Source organism: Suricata suricatta, chromosome 8, assembly GCF_006229205.1.
Source record: "Suricata suricatta isolate VVHF042 chromosome 8, meerkat_22Aug2017_6uvM2_HiC, whole genome shotgun sequence".
Taxonomy (NCBI): domain Eukaryota; kingdom Metazoa; phylum Chordata; class Mammalia; order Carnivora; family Herpestidae; genus Suricata; species Suricata suricatta.
The window spans coordinates 100,282,652-100,304,594 of record NC_043707.1 but is presented as its reverse complement, the minus strand read 5'-3'; the positions used below and the strand labels follow the sequence as shown (position 1 = coordinate 100,304,594).

The following is a 21,943-nucleotide window of genomic DNA, read 5'->3' as shown; positions in this document are numbered from 1 at the left end:
TCCCGTGGCAGCCAGGCCTTCCACGACCTAGCCCCACCTCCCTCTGCAGTCTTATTTCTTCCCCACCCCCAGTACTCAAAGCTCCAAGAGCAATTGCATACAGTTCCCTAGAAACACTGCATACTTTTCCAGCACCTGGTCCTTTGGCCACACTGTCCCTTCTGCCTAGAATGTCCTTCCTGCTTCTCTGGCTAACTCCTATGCCAGTCAGGCAGAGGCCAAGCCTTCTATGATGGCTGGCCGACTCTGCGGGCCTTCCCCCTGGGTCACCAGTGCTCCAGCCTGCTGCAGGGCGGCACCAGCTCAAGGGTCTGCCTCTCCCACAGACTGGCCTCCTTGAAAACTCAGTTGTCGGTATCTTCTTATCTGTGCTTCCCAACACATGACTTGGCACATGAATGAAATCATTATTCTTGTTAACATTATTTTCATAAAGCTAACAGAGGGGGGTCTTGTCCTATCAGATACGAACACATACTGTAACGCTGTAACTGTAAAATGCAATATCGACACAGCTGTCAACAGAAAAATCAACAGAACAGAACCTGTAGCCCAGAAGCAGAACCTAGTACAGCTGAATACTTCATTTTTCCAAAAACAAATTGTTTTTTTTTTTAGTAATCTCTACACCCAACATGGTGCTTGAACCCATGACCCCGAGATCAAGAGTCCCACGCTCTTCCGATGGAGTCATCCAGGTGCCCCTAAGTACTTCATTTTTGATAAAAGTTGCTTCACAGATGAGTGAGGAAAAGAAGGATTTATTACAGAGTACTATGCAGCCAACCAACTATTAAAAACAACTTAGAACCCCTATTCATGCTTCGCACCAAAATAAATTCCAGATGGATTAAAGAAGTAAGTAATTAAAAAAACGAAACCATAAAAAGCTAGGAGAAAGTATAGGTTAATATTTTTCAGATCTCAGACTATGGAAGGACCCTCTAAGAATAAAATGAGCAATTAAAAAAATTGATAGATTTTACTACATAGGAATTAAGAATTTCCAGGGGCGCCTGGGTGGCTCAGTCAGTTAAGCATCTTGGCTCTTGATTTCGGTTCAGATCATGCTCTCACCATTCATGAGGCCTTGCCCTGCATGTGCTCCTTCCTGACTATGGAGGCTGCTTGGGATTCTCTCCCTCCCTCTTCCTCTGCCCCTCCCCCTCCTGTGCATGCCCTCTCTCTCAAAAAAAATTTTTTTAAGAAAAAAATTAAGAATTTTCCCAAGAGCAACATGGTATCCTGGGTTGGATTCTGGGGCAGAAAGAAAGACATCAGTGGAAAAACTGGTGAGATCCAAACAAGGTCTATAATTTAGTTAACAGTGTCGTACTAATTTAATCCCTTAGTTTTGACATCTGTACCATCATTATGTATGTTGCTAACTTCGGGAAAGCTGGGTGAAGGGTATGTGGCAACTCTCTCTACTATCTTTGCAAGTTTTCTGTAAACTTAAAATTATGCCAAAATAAAATGTTAAATGAATTGAGAAGTTCTCTGAGACCGATTCAAATAGAAATAGAATTATAAAGCAAATGATGAGCTAGGGGAAGTATGTGACCAAGTGTTACTGTCCTAAATCTGTAAAGAGCTTTTGCCAATCTTGTCTTTGTCTCCTTGTTCCCGCCTGCCTCTACTCTCCAGAACGTCAGCTTCCTGAGATCCCTCTGTTCTACTCGCTGCGTGTCCCCAGCAGCTGGAAGAGTGCCTGGCACATAACAGGCCCTCAGCAAGTATTTGCTGCATAAATAATTTGACCACAAAAACATTAATACCTCAATAGAAAAACAATTGAAAACGCATGACCAGACAATCCACTTTGCAAGAGAAGGAACATGAGTAGCCCAAAAAAGCTTTCTAAAGATGTTCGGCATCATCAATAAATTAGGCCTTTTCACCTGTCACACTGGCAAAAGAGTTTTAAATGACAGTACTCCGTGCTGAGGAGGTTTGGTGACCCGGACACCCCCACATGTTTCTGGAAGCAAGCTTTCTGTAAAGCAGTTTGCAATTTTGACTGAGGGTTTGCAAACCATTACACCTTTGTCTTTACAGCCCGCTTCTAAGGAATCTTCCCCCAGTCAGTCAAAGATTTTTGTTCACATGTTTCCATCTCCTCAAACAGGCCATGTGGACCCACCTTGCCACTCACTCTTGTTTTGGCAAATCTCTTCTTTTTCAAGACCCTGCTCATGCACACATGGAATTATGTACAAGGACACGAGTGAGCATTATTTCTTAACCTCACATCCCAGCAGCCACTGTTGGAAAGCGGAAACTATCATTTTTTTTTCACTGTTGCTAAAATATAGGCTCCGTGTAAGCATACGGCAGGAGGAAGAGACCTTAGAAGGAGCTCCCAAGGCAGAAACTGGGAAAGAATGGTCATGGCTTTACCACTAATATCAGCTTTGTCACAAGAGAGAGCAGAAGCAGGGGTTAGGGGCTGGGATCTCAGAAGCTCATATGAGGCTTTTTTTCCCTCCAAGTTATAAACAGATTCCTGCCACCGAATAGTAGCTGCCTGCGAGGGCTTTTGACATCAAGCAGACGCAAACGCTGCAGCCAGGATCCGTGCTGGGGGCTTTCCAGACACACAGCTGCTGGAATGCCACGGTCCTCAAGGCCAGAAGGGGGGATGCCCGTGCTGCACCAATGGTTAATAGTTTGAAAATCTCTCCTGGGCACAACTCCAGGAGGTTCGAGTGACTTATGAGGTAGGTTTCTAATGAAACTTAGAGGGAAGGCTGCTTTAGCCAGAGCAGAAACTAGGAACATTCTCAAGTTGTAAGAGGCCAAATGGAACTTATACCTCATAGGTACATTTCTTTACAATCTCCTTTAACATGAGAATAATTCAAAATGTGGGTTGTGGCAGGGACAGCTAGTTACCTGCCCAGTCTCCATCCTCTCCTTCCTTACTAGCAGGTGTCCTGGCATGTTACAGGACCAACGGGGATCTGCTGTCCAACCTTGTTTCCCAGCCTCTCTTGCCAAATGGGTGGCCGAAGAGATGAAGTGGGAGTCACTGGGTGGTGCTTCCACAAAACTCTTGAAAAGGTGCCTACTCAACCAGGACACTGATCCTTTCCTCCAACTGTCTTCTTCATGGTGGAACATGGACATGCTATCTAGAGCTTCAGTAACCTTCTTGGATCATGAGAGCCAAATGCTAAACATGGTCGGGGGAGCATGGGATCCTGATGACCACAAGCTGCCCACCTCTGGACTATTGATTTGGGAGAAAATGAAAGCCTTTACCTAGTTAAGGCGGTGTTGCTTCAGATTTCTCTTAACTAGCAGCCAACAGCAACTCTTGACTAATGCATGTGCTCATACTAATAATCAGTGAACTTCCCCTGTAGACTTTAATGAATTATACTTTTTTTACTAAACAGGAAAATGCACAACATTTTCTTTTGGCTTTGAACACCCATGGGAAGTCTTCCCATTTGCTCCATAAGGGCTGTGCTCCTGGTGGCATAAATGCAGATGTAATGTGCGTGGGAGACGTTAGTAGCCACACCCATCAAGTACACACACCGCTGGCTTGGTCCCTCCTGCACATCACACGGGGCAGGGCCACACTCAGTGTCTCTTCTCTTTACTTACTCTTTCTAAGTCCCCACTGTGACATTCTAAACTTGCCCCCAACGCCATGGTCCCAACCCATGCCCCAAGGTGAGGACTGTTCCTTCCCAAGCATAGATCCTGAGAGCATCATCCAAACCCTGAGAGGGTCACTGGGAGCTAGAAACAGAGCCAAGTCATTACTTCATCTCTCTGGTGTTTTAATAAGATTGGAAAAAAGAAGGGGCCCAGCTCTGATTAGTGTTCCTCTTGTTTGGGTTGTTTTCTGCCCTGTGAGCAGACATCAGTTTTCTGGAGCCCTGGGAAATGAATTCATGTCTTGGTGAGTCGTCTGGGGACATGGCCTGTTGTGTTCCTCTGGAATCATCTTTGAGAGATGGACGCATATCTTCCCAGCCCTGAGTTATGCTGCAGCCCTTATTTCGCTGTGCCGATGGCCCCTACCTCTTTCTGACTCTTCATCTGTTACACCTGCCCCCACTTCCCTGTTCCTTGCCCCGGCCATCCATGCTCTCAGTCAGTTATCAACGCTCAGTAGCCATCTGCTCTGGGCTAGGGCAAGGGTGAGGCAAGCCTCCCTCCTGGTGTTCTCTTTTCTGCCCAGCCTCTCAGAACATCAGAGCTAGGAAGGGTCTCCAAGAGTGGCTCTCCAGTCCTGTCTGTCTTAAGGCAGAGGGCAGCTGGTGGAGGGACTTGCATTTGCCCCATCTCCAGCTCTCAGCACCTCGTCTTCCCCCAGAGCAGGTGCCTCATAAAGGTGGAGCAGAGGTGACTGCACCTCAAACACATCATCCCCCTGCCCTCCTCCAACCCATCCTTCCCAAACTCACCAGCTTCCTGTTTCTAAAGCCTAACAGCCAACCCTTCAGCCTGGGTTCAAGATCTTCAAGGTTGGGTTCTGCACTGCCTTCCCCACATCATCTCCCAGAACCCACTTCCAGAACCTTGTGCTCATGCCCTGCAGCTTCCTCCCTGGTTTGTAGGCCTCTGTGTTTCAGAACCACAGGGTGAGAAAGGAACTTGAAAACCACTGGAGAAAGTGAGGCCTGGAAGGGACACACGGTGACAAGACCTCACATCCCCAAGGTTCTGGTTCCCTGTCCCAGGAAGCATGTGACCTCTCTCTGTAGCCCCACTCTCTAAGAAATGGCGACCGTGATGTCCAACCACTCAGCTTTGCAAAACAACTTGCCATGGGGTTGAGAGCAACTGGGGGAAAGCCTAAAACCAGAAGGATCTATTTTCACCATGTGAAAAGCAACCGAGAGCAGGAGCCACTCCTGGAACATTTGACTCTGACACGTGTGTCTGATCCAGAGCCCTCAGCCCCTGAGCAGGGGAGCCAGTGGTGGGGAGGGCGGGGACTCCCCGGGCACCAACTCCTTCCACCACAAGGAAAGGCTGTTTCAAATCATAGACTCCAAGAAAGGATGAATCATAGCCACCAAATATTAGAAATGAAGCTTCTCAAAATTCTTCTTCCCTTAGTTTCTAGGACATCTGTTGTCCTGGTGTAGGTTCCCTCCCAGACTTCTGCTTGTTCCTGCTCCATCAGCTCTATGCAAATCTCTTATGTGACCATGGACCAACGCTTGCCTCTGGCCTCAGAGCCACTTTTTCCAATGTCTCCCCACGACTCAGACTACAACCCCAATGGCAACCCCATACTCCAGGTCTGTGTGCTGTGCTGTTAGGCTCCAAGATACAGCAAGGAGCAGATTCTTTTTTAAAGATCTAGCCCTCATGGAACATATTTTATTCCAGTGAGGGAGTCTCAAGGAGAAATAAAAAGTACACAGACAGGATAATGCAGGTAGTAATAAGGGCTATGCTGAGAACAGACCATAGGGAAGTGGAGAGAAAGCAGGGTGATGAGACTGGACGCTCTCATGAGAGGTGACAGTGGTCTGGGAGATGGTGGGGATGGCATTGGGGGACAGAAGGGACCAGGTTTGGAGTTTTGAAGATAGAGCTCAGAATCTGCCAGCAAATTGGACACAGGATATGAGAGAGTGAGAGATGGTGGCCCAAGGTGGGTGGTCTCCCAACCTCCATCTCCCGCTCGGACTCTCCCAGACTCCGATCCACCAGCCAACCACCAGCTGACACCTTCCCCAGGATGTCCACACCCGCTCTGCCATTGTCTTGTGACTCGGTGACCACACCGCCACCCAGCTGGGTGTTCAGGCCAGAGCCCCACATGCTCTCACAATCAGCACCAGCCCCTGCTCTGCCCCCTCCTCCCTCCTGCCCATGCCCCCATCCTCCTGTTGAGCAACCCTCAGTCTGCTGTCTGCCCATGCCCGTGGCCACTGCCCTGGCCGTATCTTGGTGGGTCTTCCCCTCCTCCCCCTGGTCCCCTCCACCTCACTCTGCAGCTAGAGTAAGCCTTCTGGATTGTGCCACTTCTGTGTTTCAAACCCATTTCCTGTGGCCTTTAGGACAAAACACAATTTTCAGCCTGGGTCACAATATCCTTCACACTGATGCCCACTCTCCTTCCCCCTGGTGCCTCAGTCACGCTGAGTGGGTGAGGATTTCTCCCTGCACTTTCCCTCTCAGCTCAGGACCTTTGCACAGCTGTTGCCTTAGCCGGGCATGGGCTTCCGTCTCCCCTCCCTCCCACCCATCCCTTCCTTTACCTGGGGCAGCTTTGCCGCCTCTGAACCTGCTCTTTGCACTCACCCACACTCCATACCTCCCTCACCGCAGCCCCTGCCCCCCATGTTGTCCCTGTCTATTTGTGGGCCTTTCCCTCCCCCAGGGCTAGGGCCAGGCTTGAGTGCCTGGCCCAGGGTGGCCACTGGCGGGGGAGTGAATGTGTGATGGAGGGGAGGGGGGTGGCCGGTATGGAGTCTTGGGAAAGGGGGGATCAGATGTGGATGCATCACTGGGTCTCCAGCGCTTTCCTGGGAGGAGGGCTCAGGTCCCTGAAACAGATGGCTAGCAGCATCCACTTGCCTCGGGCAGGGGCACCACAGGGCAAATATCACTGCCCTTGGACTCAGGCCCACACTGAATCCTGGCTCCATGACCTGCCTGCTGGATGACCCTGGAAAAGTCTCGGCATCAATCTAAGCCTCACTCCCTCATCTGTGACAAGAGCACCAATAGGAAAAGGCGGCGTGGGTGTGGCCGCTGGCCTTTCGCAGGGGATGCTGGGTGCGCGCAGCTCAGTCAGTCAGCAAACACCCGCGAATGCCACCCGCTGATGGCTCCAAGGTGAGCTGACCCCTGTCCTGCCCTCGAGGTGCTCCCAGTCTGCTGGAGGCCGACAGTGCGGTGTGATCCAGGTGGGTGGCACGGGTGCTGAGGGACAGAGACACTGTTTGCGTAGCCTTTGTGGTGGCCCCTCATTACCACAGTCGTCAAGAGCAGAGCCTGAGCACCCCTCTCCCATGCCCTGTCCTGCCTCTGGTAGACTTGTGGAGCCAGGCTTGTGAGCCGGCGACCTCGGCCCAGCATGGCGTTCCCAAGCAGGCTGTCAGTGGCGAGAATTACCGGATGAGGTCCAGCAGGGCGTCCGCCGAGCTCATGATGGGCTTCCCGCTCTGCTCTGTCATCTCCTTCTGGGCTGCGCCACCCGGGTGGATGATAGAGACCATGAGGATGCCCACGATGACTGCCACGAAGGTGGTCCACAGGTAGTATGCTATGGTGAGGATGCCCAGGCGGCTGGACGTCTTAGGATCCAGGGAGGCGAGGCCAGACATCAAGCTGCGAGAGCAACGTGGGTCAGGTCTGAGGGCTGGGGGGCGGGGCACGCAGGTGTACCCACTCACACCCCATCCTGCCCAGCACTCTCAGAGTGTGGAGGGACCCTGCAGGCATGGGCGTGCCCCGGCCATCCAGTCTTCTGGCCCCTCTGTCCCTGGTTTTCTGCTCTGCTCTCTGGCCCACAGGTGGCCCAGGGTCACCAGCCACACCCTTTCACACCTCCAGGCCCTTGCCAGCACTGTTCTCTTTGTCTGGTGTCCTATTACCAGATTCCTCCACCTCCCAAAGTGCTACTCACTGGTAAGACCAAGCTCAATGTCACCTCTGGTGAAATCTTGGACTCCCTGCCTCTCCCCCAGGGTGAGGAGCTCATGGCCTCTGTCATGAGCCTGGTTGTCACTGTTTCCCTGTCTCTCTCATCAGACTGAGGGCACGAGAGAAGAGGGGCAGTTCTGATTTCTCCATGGGTCCCCAGTGCCTGCACAGCGTGAGCTCTGGGGACAGGTGGTGGCTGCAGCCTTGCTGAATGAACTCAGGAACAAGGATGAGTTAGAGGCCCGGGCCGGTCCTCGTCCTGGCTCTGCCAACTGGCAGTGTGACATCTTTGGGGCTCAGGATCCCATCTCTGAAATGGGGCCATGGTTTCTCTGAGACGTGCCGCCCTGTGGCCATCCTGGGTTACCCCCAGGGCCCAGGGTCCCCTTCGCTGTCGTTGTCGGAGGCTGTGTTGAGAGAGTTGTGGGTCTCTCTGCCCTCTCCTCCTCCCCACCCCTGCCGCCTGGCCCTGGGCTCTCTGCCTGCCACTGAGGGCAGTTGGGGGGTGGGGTTGAGAGATTAGTGAAGGAGATGCTTGTGCTTTGCTTTGCTGCCAAAAGGATTTTTCCCTAAAGCCCTTTCATTCTTTCAGATAAAGGAAGTATTTGTCTGGTTTTAATCATGTAAACAAGAGTGGATAATCCCTCCCCATCCTGCTCCTCTTATCATTAGACTACACACAGGCAGCATCCAGGGTCAAGTTGAGCCTCTCCCCACCTCAGGCTACAGCTGCTGCCTGGAGTGCCAGCTCCTCCCTGCTCTCTGAGCAAAGGCTCACTCTTCTGTTAAGACACAGTGAAGCTCCCTGCTCCCTGACGACCTGCTGGGTCCCCCAGGCCCTTCGACCTAGCCCCCACCTCACTGAGTTGCTGTTTACTGGAAGTGCCTCCAGGACTGGGCCTGGGTCTCATTCAGTGTGGGGTCCATGGAGCCAGGCACTGGGCCCAGCCGGAGTGTAACTTGGTAGCAGCTTGCTGAATGAAGGAGGGAATAAATGAATGACTCAATGTTTACAAGCTCCGTTCATCCCTTGTCTACCAGTATCCCGTATGTTAGTGATGGGCTTAGGGTGGATCTCAGACTTCAGTCCTGAAGGGCTCCTAATGGGATTGTGTGGGCAAGGGAAATGGGAGGGGGCTCTGCAGTTATTATCCATGGGGGCCATTATCCCCAGACTGGGGCCAGCACGTCAGCGTGGGGCCAAACAGTCCTTTGACCACAACAGAATCTCCCCCAGCCAAGTCCAACTGCTTCAGCTCACAGGGAAGCCAGGGCCCTGAGAAGGAGACCTGCCCGAGGTCACACAGAACACTAGTGGCCAGCTGGACCAGAACCAGGCTCCAGCTCCAGCCCTGTCCCCTTTCCTTATGTCTGTATTCAAACCGTTAGCACACACCCACTGTGTGCCTGCCCGGTGTTCACAGAAAGAAATCCGAATCGTTCCCCAACCTCAAGTTGCTCCTGGTGTGTGTGGGACACTCAGGTACAAGGGAACTCAAGGGACTGGGAGACAGGATGGCTGTATTAGCACCACAAGCAAGGGACTATCTTTATTCAGAGGAGGCAGGGATCACTTCTAGCTAGGAGAGTCCGGAAGGGCTTCCTGAAGGAGGGGGCATTTGAGTTGGTTCTTGGGAGGATGAGGAGGATTTGAAGATGGGGCAGATATCCCAGTGATACAGCAGAAGCCAACAAGGAGGCTGGCGAGGGTGGGCACACTGTGCTGTTCAATATGGTCAGAGCTCAGGTCGTATTAGAGGAACGGTGATATGGGGGACAGGCAGATAAGACTGCCCTCAGGAGGAGAAAGAGGACAGGAGTGGGGGTGGCCTTGAGTGCCAGGGCAAGGGGACAGGGCGGGGGGGGGGGAGTCATCCAGCAGAATTTGCTGGCTATAGTGCACTAAAGTGGTATTTGTACAAGCAAACATTTGGGACTAACCTAAGAAGTCATGAGTGCAGAATTAGATGAAGAGTTACAGCATATCCATGCAATAGAGTTCTAAGCAGCCAGTAGAAGCGATGGCATCATTGGAAAGATGGTCCTATTTAATGTTAAGTGGAGGGGCACCTGCAGGGCACAGAGCCTCCTGTGACCAAGATCTCATTCCAGATGTGCAGTCCAGATGCGGACACGCTTGGAGGATTGCACAGGACAGGGGGTATACATGACAATCGGATTTCAGAAAGGAGCAAAGGACCCCTGAGAAGGCCACCCTGAGGAAGAAGAGGTCTAAGTCAGGGGTGGTGCCAACCGGGACAGACCAGGATGTGGAAGGGTGGGGTGTGGGTTCTAGATACCGCAAGAGGAGCCCTGACCCAGGTGCTCTGGAAAGGAGAGGGCTGATAGATAGAATGGAAACGATTCCAACACCTGGGACCTCCAGTCGGTTCCCCTCTGGGACCTCCAAACTGGGGAGGGTTTCTCTACTGGCTGGAGAGAGGGGTGAGCAGCGGAGAGGGGAGCTGGCGGGGAGGGCGCCGCTGGCAGGAGCCGCCAGAACCGCCAGGCTGGTGCCCGCAGTGCAGGGTGACCGCAGGCCAGCAGACGGCAAGAAGGTTGGAGCTAAGTATGAGGAAAGCCCTGGCCTCCGCGTGTGACAGTGGCCACTGCAGGGACTTACAGTAACAAGAAAGGAGGTTCAAGCTGTTAAAGTGGCTTTTCCATAAACAAACAAGCAAACAAACAAATAATAAGTAAAGTGACCTTTCTGAGAACCTACGAGCTGGGCTATGGCAGTTTTGTGGGGACTCACATGGATATGCACAGGAGAAAATTCTAGAGAGTTGAACAGTAGCTATCTTTGGGTGGTGGGATTATGGGTGATTTTCATTTTGTTTTACTGTTGATTCACATTCTCTGTTCTTTCTAGAATAAGCATGGCTGGCTTGCGTGAGGGAAAACATAATCCCTTGAGTACCCGGCAGCCACAGAAACCACAAATTGTCTGGAGCTTAACGGTCTGCAAACACTGGCCCATCAACCTCACTTGATCCTTAAATATTGTAACTCGGCGCCGCCCTATAGGAACACAATAGAGGCCACAGCTGTAAGATTTTCAATCTCCTAGTAGTCACATTTTTTTAAAATTTATTTTTAAATTTAACATTTCTTTATATTTGAGAGAGAGACAGAGTGTGAGCAGGGGAGGGGCAGAGAGAGAGGGAGACACAGAATTCGAAGCAGGCTCTAGGCTCTGAGCTGTCAGCACAGAGCTCGATGTGGGGCTTGAACCCACGGACTATGAGATTACGACCTGAGCTCAAGTCAGATGCTTAACTGATTGAGCCACCCAGGTGCCCAACATTTTTAAAAGTGAAAAAAAAGAAAAGGTGAGATTCATTTTTTGTGACATCGACTTTAATAATTTAGCTTTATTTAACCCAGTATATGCAACATATTATCATTTCAATGTGTAATCAATATAAAAATGTTTACACTGCTTCAGGTTTAAAAATTTTTAGGTAAATTAATTTTTTTAAAAGTTAAGTTCCTCAGTTGTACTAGCTGCATTTCAAGGGTTCAAGAACTACTTTTTTAAAAGTTTAATTTATTTTTTAATTTACATTCAAGTTAGTTAGCGTATAGTGCAATAATGATTTCACGAGTAGATTCCGTAATGCCCCTAACCCATTTAGCCCATCCCCCCCTCCCACAGCCCCTCCAGCAACCCTCGGTTTGTTCTCCATATTTAAGAGTCTCATGTTTTGTCCCCCTCAATAACTACTTATGATGAGTGGCTATCTTATTGGGCTGCACAGTTTGAGTTACAGAGAAGGGAAATAAAGCTCAGGGCGGTGGAGATAAGTGGCCATGCCACCCGCTGGTAAGCTGGAGAGTCAGGAGTGGAACAGGGGTTTCTGACTGAGAACACAGCGGGGCTTCCTCTGCCCTCATTGCCTCTCCATGGGACAGACTTGGTTTAACCCGTGGGGAAGAAAAGTGTCTTCTAGTTTTGGCTGACCACGATTTTAATGTGATACAGTCCATGTAATGCCTCTGCAGTTCAACTCTCAGAGTTGACAACTTGTCCCATGATAGATTTGTGGTGATGAGCTCCCCATCTTTGGAGGTACGTATCCAAGTGGAGCCTGGATGGCCACCTGTTCGGATCCTAGATCGAGGCTTATAGACTGAGTGGGAGGTTCTGTGAAGATGACCTCCTATGTCCTTTTTGGCTCTGTAATTTATAGGGAGGGGAGAATAGGTAACCTCACCTCACCTACTCCCAGCCTGGCTGGGTGCTGCTTGGGCCCTGGGAAAGAGCCTCAGGGAGCTGGAGGTCTGGGATTCCCTCCTGAGCCATCTGGCCGCCACCCAGAGCCCAGGGATTGTGGATCAAGGGATTACTTTGATTGGGGAGCAACAGCCCTTCAGCCCAGCCTATTTCAATCTGGTAAGTACTTCCCTTGCAGGGGTGGGGGATGGGAGGCAGCGGCTGCCAGGCTCTTCACTGAGGGAGCAGGAGGCTGTTTCCTGACCCTCACTTGGTTCTAACACCAACTGCTAAGGTAAGTATCACGACTCTGCTTGACACCAGGAGGCACCCACCGCTGCCCTTACCTCACACTGTGGACAGTGGACAGACCACCTGGACTGCTGGGGGCCCCTCCCTGTTTCAAGTCCTTGGTGGCTCCCCATTCCCTCAGAACTGGGCACACTCCTTCATGCCTTGGGTCCAGTGTGGCCAGACTCAGTCTCGTGCTCCTCACCCATTTGCTCAGCGACCCTGGCCTTCCTGCTGCTCCCTGAGCCACTTTTGCACGGTTATTCCTTCAGCCTGGAACGCTCTACCCACCCCACCACCCATTCCCCACCTCACACCCATTTCCCCAACCTGACACATTTCCACCTCCCCTTTCCATGGTCAGCTTAGATGTCACTTCCTCTGGGAAGACGTCCTTGAGGGGCCACCTCTGCCCCCAGGGAACCCTGTGCTTCCCAGCTTGTTAGGGGGCACATGCTCCCCTCTGAATCTTCAGGGCCCAACCGGTAGCCCAGCATATGACAGGCTGGTAGGGAATGAGTGCTGGTGAAGCAGTGAGGAGCCTGGTCCCCTCGCCCCTGCCCCTCCTGCGTTCCTTTCCTGTCCCTTTCTATGGCTACTCATCTTTCCAGTCTCCACTCGGGCACCACCTCCCTCTGAAGGCCCTGAGTGCACCTGGGTAGGCTAGGCAGCCCCTGCATTTATCCCTCAATAGCCAGGAGCTCCTGTCTAGTTCCTGAGCCTCTGAGTGCCTCAGTTTCCACTGGAGGATAAAACGGAGGTAAAAGATGGTTTCTTGTGAGGGTTAATCTAGGTTTAGAATAGTGCCTGCTACATAATAAATATTCAGTACATTCCAACTATTAGCATTCGCTCTACAATGTCATTGTCTCATAAGTGACTGCCTGCCCCACCAGACTGTGAGCTCCTCCAGTGAAGGTTTGAATCTGACTCAGTGCCAGGTCCTCAAAGCCCGGGGCCTGGCTTCGCCTGGGTGCAGCTTTGCTGAAGTGTGTGATGTTGAACCCGGCTGCAATTCTAGACGAGACTGTTACAAGGACGCCTTAGGTCTGATGACCGTGAGCGTCCATTGCGGGCTCCCAGCTTTGGTTCCCCTGCCAGGTTTAGGGGGTGCCCTTGGCTCTGTGTGTCTGTGTGATGTCGAGGCAGTCGGCACCAGAACTTCTGGGAACAAATGGGAACTTTTGGAAGTGACTACCTGAGGCGGTGCTCTGTCCTGAATGAGGAGGATCTGAGAGGGTCACTGGAGGACTGTTTCAGGCCTCTTCCTTCAGCCTCTCCTTCCTGGTCATTTTTATCAATGGCTTGGCCGAGGCCACCGACAGCATGTGGATCAGATTTGTAGACGACAGCTAATGTGTTGGATGAGGGAGTTGGGACTAAGCAGACCCCAGCAGGCAGGACCACGGGCCAAGTCTGACATGATAAAACAGAGCACAGACACGTGTGGGGCCAGACTCGGCTTCCACAGCTGGGAGAGCACAAACCCTGGAGGGGAGGGGATTTTGGGGTGTGTTTGCTGCCAGCTTGCTGAGTCAGCTGGGTAATGGGGCTGCTGAGGGGCTGGGGGACCCTCTGGCTGTGAGGCCACAAGCCTGGGGAGCTTGTGGAGAAGGCCATGGACATGCCCTGAAATGGAGACCCACTGGGAAAAGGACAGGGGAGGGAGGTGTGTGTCGTGCAGCTGGAGTAGGTGGCGGTGACAGAGATGCGGGGGGGGGGGGGGGGGGGGGGGGGGGGGGGGGGGGGGGGGGGGGGGGGGGGGGGGGGGGGGGGGGGGGGGGGGGGGGGCTGTGGTGGGGAATGCTGGGACTGGTGGGGAAAGCCAAAGGAAGGAGATCTCAGCTCAGCACCCAGAATAACTTTCTGCCCTGGAATAGACCACCCCAAGAAGTAGTGAACTCTCAGTCACTGGAGGTGTGCAAGCAACTTGCTAAGGCCACCCAGTAAACAAAAACCCTGGTCTACTAGTATGACAACATCCATAGTCGCAACATCCTGGCACTAGGATGTCAGAGACAGGAAGGGGCCCTGAGCCCCATGGCCAAGTCCTTGGGCTCTGGCCTCAGCTGACCCAGTCAAGGAGGCTCCCCCAAACTGGCCCCAAGATGCAGCTGCAGGGAGTCTACCAGAAAGGCAGCTGGGAGGAGGCATCTGGGGGTCCATGACAGCCCTTCAGCCCTTCCAAGCATCATGGCTTGCTTTCTTCCCCTTGAGCAGATGACAGGCCCAGCAGCTGACAGCAAGTGCCACGTTAGCATTGCGTTACTCTTCCCAGATGGCTCTGCTACGCCCCCACCCTCAAGCCAACTCCTTCTACGACTTGAGGCAGGATGCCCAGACTCCCACTTGGCTAAAGCCAGGGTCATCTGGACCTGGTACCCCCTACCAAGGGCACACATTTCTCTGCTGTCTATGCTTGCACACTTCTGAGGACAGAGCACCCACTACCTTCTGTCAGTCCCTCCATATGGGCTAGTTATGCTTCTTAGAAAGTACATCCTGGTGCCAGAATGAAATCTACGTCCAGGGAAGAGAATTCCCCATTCTGGGCCCAGCTCTGCCCTCTGAAGCTACACACACCAAAGTTCTTTGGTTCTACTTTAGATGCTGTGGGGCTCGGAGTGCAGAGGTGGGGTCGGAAAGGATGAGGGACGAGTAGGGGGCAGGCACAGAGCCAGGCATGGGTCTGTGTCTTCCAGGACATTGCTCTCTTGTCATCCCCAACTGCCCTCTGAAGGCCCCTCCTTCCTAGGCCCCTGGGCATGAGGACAATGCTTAACTGGAGCTTGCAAATTACATGCTCACAAATAATGTGCAAATAACAAGCTTGAACTGAATCGAAAGTAAAAGCTGGAGGAGCTAAAGCTGCAGCCCTCAGTGCTTGCAGTCTGAACACTGACCATTCTTAACCATTTTCCACCAGGAAGGCTGTGTTCCCAAGTGTAATAAGGGTCAAGTCCAGTTCCTGATTCCATGAAAGCTGAATGCTTACCCTCTTCTTTCCCACTAGGTAAGGAATGTCAGGTGTGAGGGAGCCAGAGAGTTCGTGGAGGATTACCACTCTGCTCTACCATTAGGAACGACTTCCTTGAGTGCCACCATGCCAAGGTAAGGAGCCCCACTCCAGAGGAAGGATAGGCCACCCCCTGCCCCAGAGTATAAGGGAAGATAGGTCTCCTGCCTTCTCTCCCTCTACCAGTGGGGCTCCTGGTGTCTCCCCACTGAGGGCTCAGGCTGGGCGGCCCAAGTGAGGCTTTATCCACGTCAAATGAGACCCTCCAGTGTGATGGTTTTGCACAGAGAAGGGTAGAGGGAGCTTTTCAAAACCTCCCGTGTGGCCCCAGACTCTCATTTGTTCCCAGCCTGCCCCATATTGAAAACTTTCTCTGTGTGCTCTGGTTCCCAGAAATGAATGAGGTGGGTTTCCAGTTGGTGGAAAGACCTGGATAACACAAAACCCTGGGTCATGGCCATGGTGAGGAGGGCCCAGAAGCAGGACCTAGCCCAGCCTGGGAATCCAGGCTTTCCAGAGGAGGTGGCTGCTGAAGGATCCTTGCAGGAGGAGTAGGAATTCTCTACCAGAAGGGGGAAAGAGCAAGGGAGTCTGCAGCGGGTGATAAAACTGGGGAGCTTTTCGGAGTCACCAGGCTGATGGTCTGACCCCACCCACAGCCCACAGCTGGGCCATGTTCTCCCTCTTGATGAGTAAGGCGGTCAGCTGACTGGGCAAGAGGGCCAGGACAGAATCCCAGGGCTCCCATCAGAGAGGTCAGCTGAGCTCTGCTGAGAAAAGTTGCCCCATGGCTTGAGGGGCGGAGCCAGAACACAGGCTGCCGTTCCTCCTGCCTCCCTTCCCATCGCTGTGTGCTGGGGACCCCCGACAGCTGCCCTCTGAACACCGGCTCCCACACCAGACTTCCACAGCCACTCAGCCCAGGACCATCTCCAATAAGTTAGAACGTGGGTGTTTGGGAGTTTTCTGCCAAGCTAGAGTTCCTCAGGAAGGGGGAGAAGGGAGTGTTAGGTTTCTTTGGCCAAACACGATTTCCCGATTCTAAGAAAAATCAGTTTCAAATTCTTACAAGAAATGGAAAGGAAAACAATAAATACAAAGGAATGCACATGCACACACATACATGCACACCGTGCACACATGTAAAGACACACACCAAGTGCAGTCACACACGCACTTAGATTTCTTTGCTGTGATGTGAAGCTTACAAAACATTCTGCCATGTTCGGCGTCAGTGAATCACAAACACATGGATTCAGTTTCCCTTGAATGATGCCTGGTTTAAGAAATTGAAGAATGAGGGGAGAGGAGGGTTTGGCAAAGAACAAGTGGAGAATTGGAGGCTCTCGCTGGATCCAGATGCTGAGCTGACCCACCCCTGCCTCCTGGTGTCGCCTGTCTGGGGATGTGTGAAAACAAGGCGCAGTTGACTCCTCAAGCTTAGAACCAAACTCCAGCCCAGTTGGGGCATTGATGGGCCACCAACAAATAAAAATAAAAAGGCACCTGCTGGGAACTTTTTTGTAAATTCTCAGATGGCATTGTGTCTATTCTATGGCTGAGGTCAAGCATGTGGTAGAAATAGAACTCTCTGGAGTCGTGGGACAGAGTGATGCTCCCAAAGGCTATCCAGTAACATCCTAAGTGTCAGGGAAAGGAAAAGAAAGGCTTCACAAACTCTGCTTCCACCCAAGTGAAAGATGAAAGCAAGATTATGGAGATGAGGGTACAGCATGGGCAATTCTTAGGACATCACAGTGAGTGAAAAAAGGAAAAAAAGGAAGAAGTAGAAGCACCTAGATTTCATTTTGCAGAAGTAACAGTAAGGTATCCTCCAAGAATGTAAAGGAACAGAAAGTTGCCAATACTCTTTGGGATAAACTACAAATTAAAAGCGAAAGGGATCAGAGTGTCCTCTTACTGATAGGAAACAGGAAAGAAGCCCCCCCGCCCCCAGCCAAGGCTCCAAAGGCTTGACTTTTCCAGCAGAAAAGGCATAATTCGCACGGGATCAGTCAGCAGTAGGGTGAAGAGAAGTGAGCTGAGAGCTGCAAAGCACTCAGGACCTACCCAAGCACCGTCCATGGGATGGGGGGCCCCTAGTTCAAGGTTGCAACAAGGCTGTGGCAGGTCCTGACCATCAAGCTATTGCTAGGCCAATGTGACTGGAGGTGGAATTTTCTAAATTTTGTCTGAGGCTTCTTCTATAGTCTCCTTGCAGCCAATTTCATTTTTAGAAAACATTTTCAAATGACAAATACATGGTAAGAAGGCACACTTAATCCAGGGGAAAGGAGAGGCTTTGTGGTTTGAGGAACACACCTTGAGACCTTGAGACTTTAAGAGCCACATGCAGAGTTATGAAAAGGTGCATCAGTTTGCATGAGAGGCTCAGGGGCCTTCTGAAAGAAAAGACTAAGAACCCAACCCCTGCTTCCTGTGATTTGACGTTAGGGTCAGGGTATACTAGGGTGCCTATGGCCAAGATCTGCTGGCACTAAAAGCCCCTAGGGCTAATACAACAGGAGGGAAAAGGGATCAAAGCTCAGCCCCAAGGAACCAAGTTCAGGGTGTGGCTGCTTTGAAGAACAGTGACTGGGCACTTCAGTGGGGTCTAGGAGCCAGAGCAGGGCTAGGCGCCTGCAATGTGCCAACTAGAACCAGACCATGCAGGACCTGTGTTCAACAGTGACACCACGTGGAAGGAACCAGAGCAACAGGGCTGGTGGCAAGATCAAACGTTCCAGTTCTATCTAGTTGGCTGGAAGCTTCCACTGAAAGAAATAAGCTGACTTTGGCCAATGGTATGAGCCTCAAGAGGAAGACACGAAGCTTCCTGCTGTAGAGAGGAGTAGGACCGTATTCAGCATATTCAGTTCTGAAGGCAGTGCATAAAGGAGCTGTTTCTCTAAGGGAACACCAGCTGAAGCAGTCAGAGTATGCTCAGAAGCCATGATGTAAAGGGGAAAAACCCAAACCCAACCTTCCCCTCGTGTCTTCGAATCACAGTTGCTGCAGTGAGATGCTCACACTTTGAGAGGCACGCGAGGACTGAGACTGGCTTCGTGCAAAGCACACCCACCTCAAGAGCACAGCTCTCTGAATGCGGGCAGCCTCCTGCCTCCTTTAAATTATTTTTCTCTGTTTTCCCCAGCATATGTAATTGATTATGTTTAAATTAAATGCACACATGATGGGATTCTACCAGGTGGAACCCCAAAAATAGTAAAAATGGCAAACCTGGAGTCACACTGGTGATTCAATTAAAAAATCAAGTTGTCTGTCCAGCAAACATGTAACCAGTGGCTTCCCAAGTGGTGGGGCCCCAGGGAGAAATGGTCTGGCCAAAGACTGTGTGCACCTGTGCTCCTTAGCAGTTGGATATATCTTTGTGAATGAATAAATTGGCATTTGGCTTATTTGGTTGCCTCTTGGCAGCATCAGAGGACTGGCCCAGCTAGAGCAGGGGCTCAGATGAGGGTGAGCTTCTGAAGCAGTCAGTCAAGGACTGCACCCTGAACCCTGGGCCCAGTGACTCACTACTAAGAATGATAAGCGCAAGTTTTTATAGGGAAAAAGTAACAGCAGCAGAATGCAGGCTCATAGGAGGATTTTCCCCCCAATTATCTAAAATGCTTATAATTACAGAATTGTATTTATTTTTAATTTTAGAGACATAGAGAGAGCACAAGCAGGGGACAGGGACAGAGGGAGAAACAGGTGGAGGAGACAGAGACAGAGCAAGCAAGAGTGAGACTATTAAGGAGGTTCCATGCTCAGTGTGGAGCCCAATGTGGGGCTCGATCTCACAACCCTGGAATCATGACCTGAGCCAAAATCAAGAGTCAGACAGTTAACCAACTGAGCCACCCAGGTGCCCCTATAGAATTTTTTTAAGTATACAAACATCTTTAAAATGTAACTCCTAACCATCCTCCAAGGGTCAGTTCAAATGTTGGTCACAAAACTTCCATGAATTCTGCCTTAGCTGCCCTTCCACGGTGCTTAACCCATTTGATACTCATTTAGTAGGTATCTACTGTAGAGCAGGCCCTGGGATGTTTCTGTAAAAGAGATAGAGAAATTTATTTTCTTTAAAATTTTTTTAATGTTTGTTTATTTTTGAGAGACAGAGCACAAGCAAAGGAGGTGGAGTGAGAGAAGGAGATACAGAATCTGAAGCAGGCCCCAGGCTCTGAGCTGTCAGCACAGAGCCTGATGTGGGGCTTGAACCTACGAGCCATGAGATCATGACCTGAGCTGAAGTCCAATACTCAGGCTCACTGAGAAATTTGTTTTCTTCAGAATTATTTTTATAGTAAGAGAGTTGTCCTTGTTTAGAAGAAATTCCTTGATGAGCCACTTGTGCTAGAAGCTGAGCAGCACCCCCACCCTGCTCCAGGAGCAGAGCAGGAGTGGAGATGGCTTGTGAAAGACCAGGAGGACAGGATTTCTGGCTTGTCATTGAATAAGGGTGGAGAGAAGGGAGGTGGGAAGAGAGAAAGAAGTGGAATCACCCTAAGTTGACCCTCCAATGATCCACACCCTTGCATACTCTCCCTCCCTAAGTGTAGGTGGGATCTGGAACTTGCTTCTAACTAACAGAATATGGCAAAGGCGATGGGATGTAGCTCCCATGATCGTGCTGTAAAGGACTGTCTCAGAAGACTGGAAAGTGAGAGATCCTCCTCTTGGCCTTGATGAAGCCAAAAACTATGTTGTGAAATGCGTTTGGAGAGAGCCAGAAGGCAGGGAACCACAGGTAGCCTCTAGGACCCAAAGGTGGCCTCCAGCTGATAGCCATTAGGGAGCTAGGCCTTTGGATAAACAGCCACTAGGAAATGACTTCTGCCAACAACTCAATGAGCTTAGAAACAGATTCTTCCCCAGTCAAGCCTTCAGATGAGAACACAGCTCAGCTTACACTTTGCAGCCTCATGAGACCCCAAACAGAGGATCCAACTAAGCCATGCCTGTGCTTCTGAACCATGGAAGGTAGTAGATAATAAATAGGTGTTATATTAGTTGGGTAAGTTTGTGGTAATTGGTTTCATAGTAGTAGATACCTAATGTACAGAGTGAGTGAGAGAGAGAGAGAGAGAGAGAGAGAGAGAGAGAGAGAGGGAGAAAACCAAGAGACGGCTGAAGGGCTTACACTTCTAGGTGTAATCCTTACCTGTGATCTTACTTCCAACAATGTAAATTGCTAAATTTACGTACTGCTCGAAGCAAGGGATATGTGTGTGCATGGGAGACCGGCGAAGGCTGTCCTCTGACTAGCTGCAGGAAGGGGAGGGCAGAGGACAGCTAGAGGTGGTGAGTGCTAGGAATTCATGGAGGGTGAGGAGGCTTCGCCAGCCATCACACCGGGAATGGCTCTGGGCACAGGGACGTGTGTGTGTATGTGGACGTGCACGGTGCCTCGTCCATGTGCCTGCGAAGGCTGCCATGAACACAGGTGAGCAGGACTCAGAGGGAGAAGTGCTACATGCGGGTCTGGATCAGTGTTTCCAGGTGTGCCTGAGTCAAGACAGACTTTCCGGAGAGAGTGACAAGTGAGGTACAGGTGCTAAGTGAAAATACGAAGGAAGAACAGGTCAGGGCTCAGTGGCTGAGCGTCCGACTTCAGCTCAGGTCATGGTCTCACGATCTGTGGGTTCGAGCCCTGCATCGAGCTGTCAGCCCAGAGCCTGGAGCTGCTTTGGATTCTGTATCTCCCTCTCTCTCTGCCCCTCTGCTGCTCGTGCTCTGCCTGTCTGTCTGTCTGTCTGTCTCTCTATCAAAAAAAAAAAAAAAAAAAAGAACAGGTCACCCAAAGGGGTTGCCTGCTGAGAGCAGAAACGGTGGGGAGGGTTTCATGAAGCATCTCTTCTGGGCCTTGGAGAAGCCTTAATAGGTTAGACAAAACTTGTGACATTCATAATATATCAGGAGCTTTGCTGGGTGCTCCAAGTACCTGATCTTATTTTGTTCTGAGAATAACCCTTCGAGGGAAACCCATTTTACAGGGAAGGTCACTAAGGCTCAGATGCTGGGACTCGATTAGGTTCATGCATCCAGCAAGTGCTCTTCCCCTGGAGTCTCAGATTCTCAGCCACACCTGCAGTACTGTTTGCTCACCTCCCTCGCTGTGAATCACGAAGCCACAACCGGCCAAGGGGAGGTTGTGCTCAGCTGGACTGTGGCCTGCCTGTCTGAGGAGGGGGCCCAGGCCAGGTGCTGGTTTAGAGTGGATTCTAGACACAAGAAGCCGAGAGCTGGAAGATGCCAGACTGTGGGAAGACTGACAGAGCTGGCCTCCACCCCAGGCTGGCTGGCCCCACCTCCCTCGAGTTGGGCCTCCTTTTTCTAAAACAAAGTGTTTCTGTGACTGTCCTTCTGCCAGACGGTGAGACCCCTGAAGGTCGGCATAGGGTCATCTCATCCTTTGTGTCAACTGCCCACCATTACCACCCATACTTCTTTATCTCATCATCCCTCTTTGCTTGTCTATTTGTTTTCTGTCTCACTGACCACCACCACTGACAAGGGGGACAATGAACCTGACCTCCTCCCAGTATCTCACATAAAAACACAGTGATGCACATGGTCCTTCTCCACGGAGAAGTCACAGCAACTGGTGACCTTATCAGAGCGAATTCTTAGTATAGAATCGTCCAGATAGGAATGCTGATTTCACGACTGTACAGAAAAAGGAGTCTGTACCCCATCGTGGTATACCAGCTGTGACTGTGAATTCATTTAACTAACAAAGCTGAGTGCATCCAGGGTTACGAGCAGCATCTGTGGTGGAG

At 51.1% G+C, this 21,943-nt stretch overlaps 1 protein-coding gene across 1 annotated transcript in view; it reads right to left on the bottom strand.

Annotated features, from left to right (window-relative positions):
• Positions 1–21,943, bottom strand: part of SLC1A7 (solute carrier family 1 member 7) — a 41,319-nt gene that overhangs the window by 9,424 nt on the left and 9,952 nt on the right. Inside the window, exon 3 of the mRNA XM_029948081.1 lies at positions 7,096–7,311. Coding sequence (XP_029803941.1) covers positions 7,096–7,311 — 216 coding nt within the window. The remainder of the gene's footprint in view (positions 1–7,095; positions 7,312–21,943) is intronic.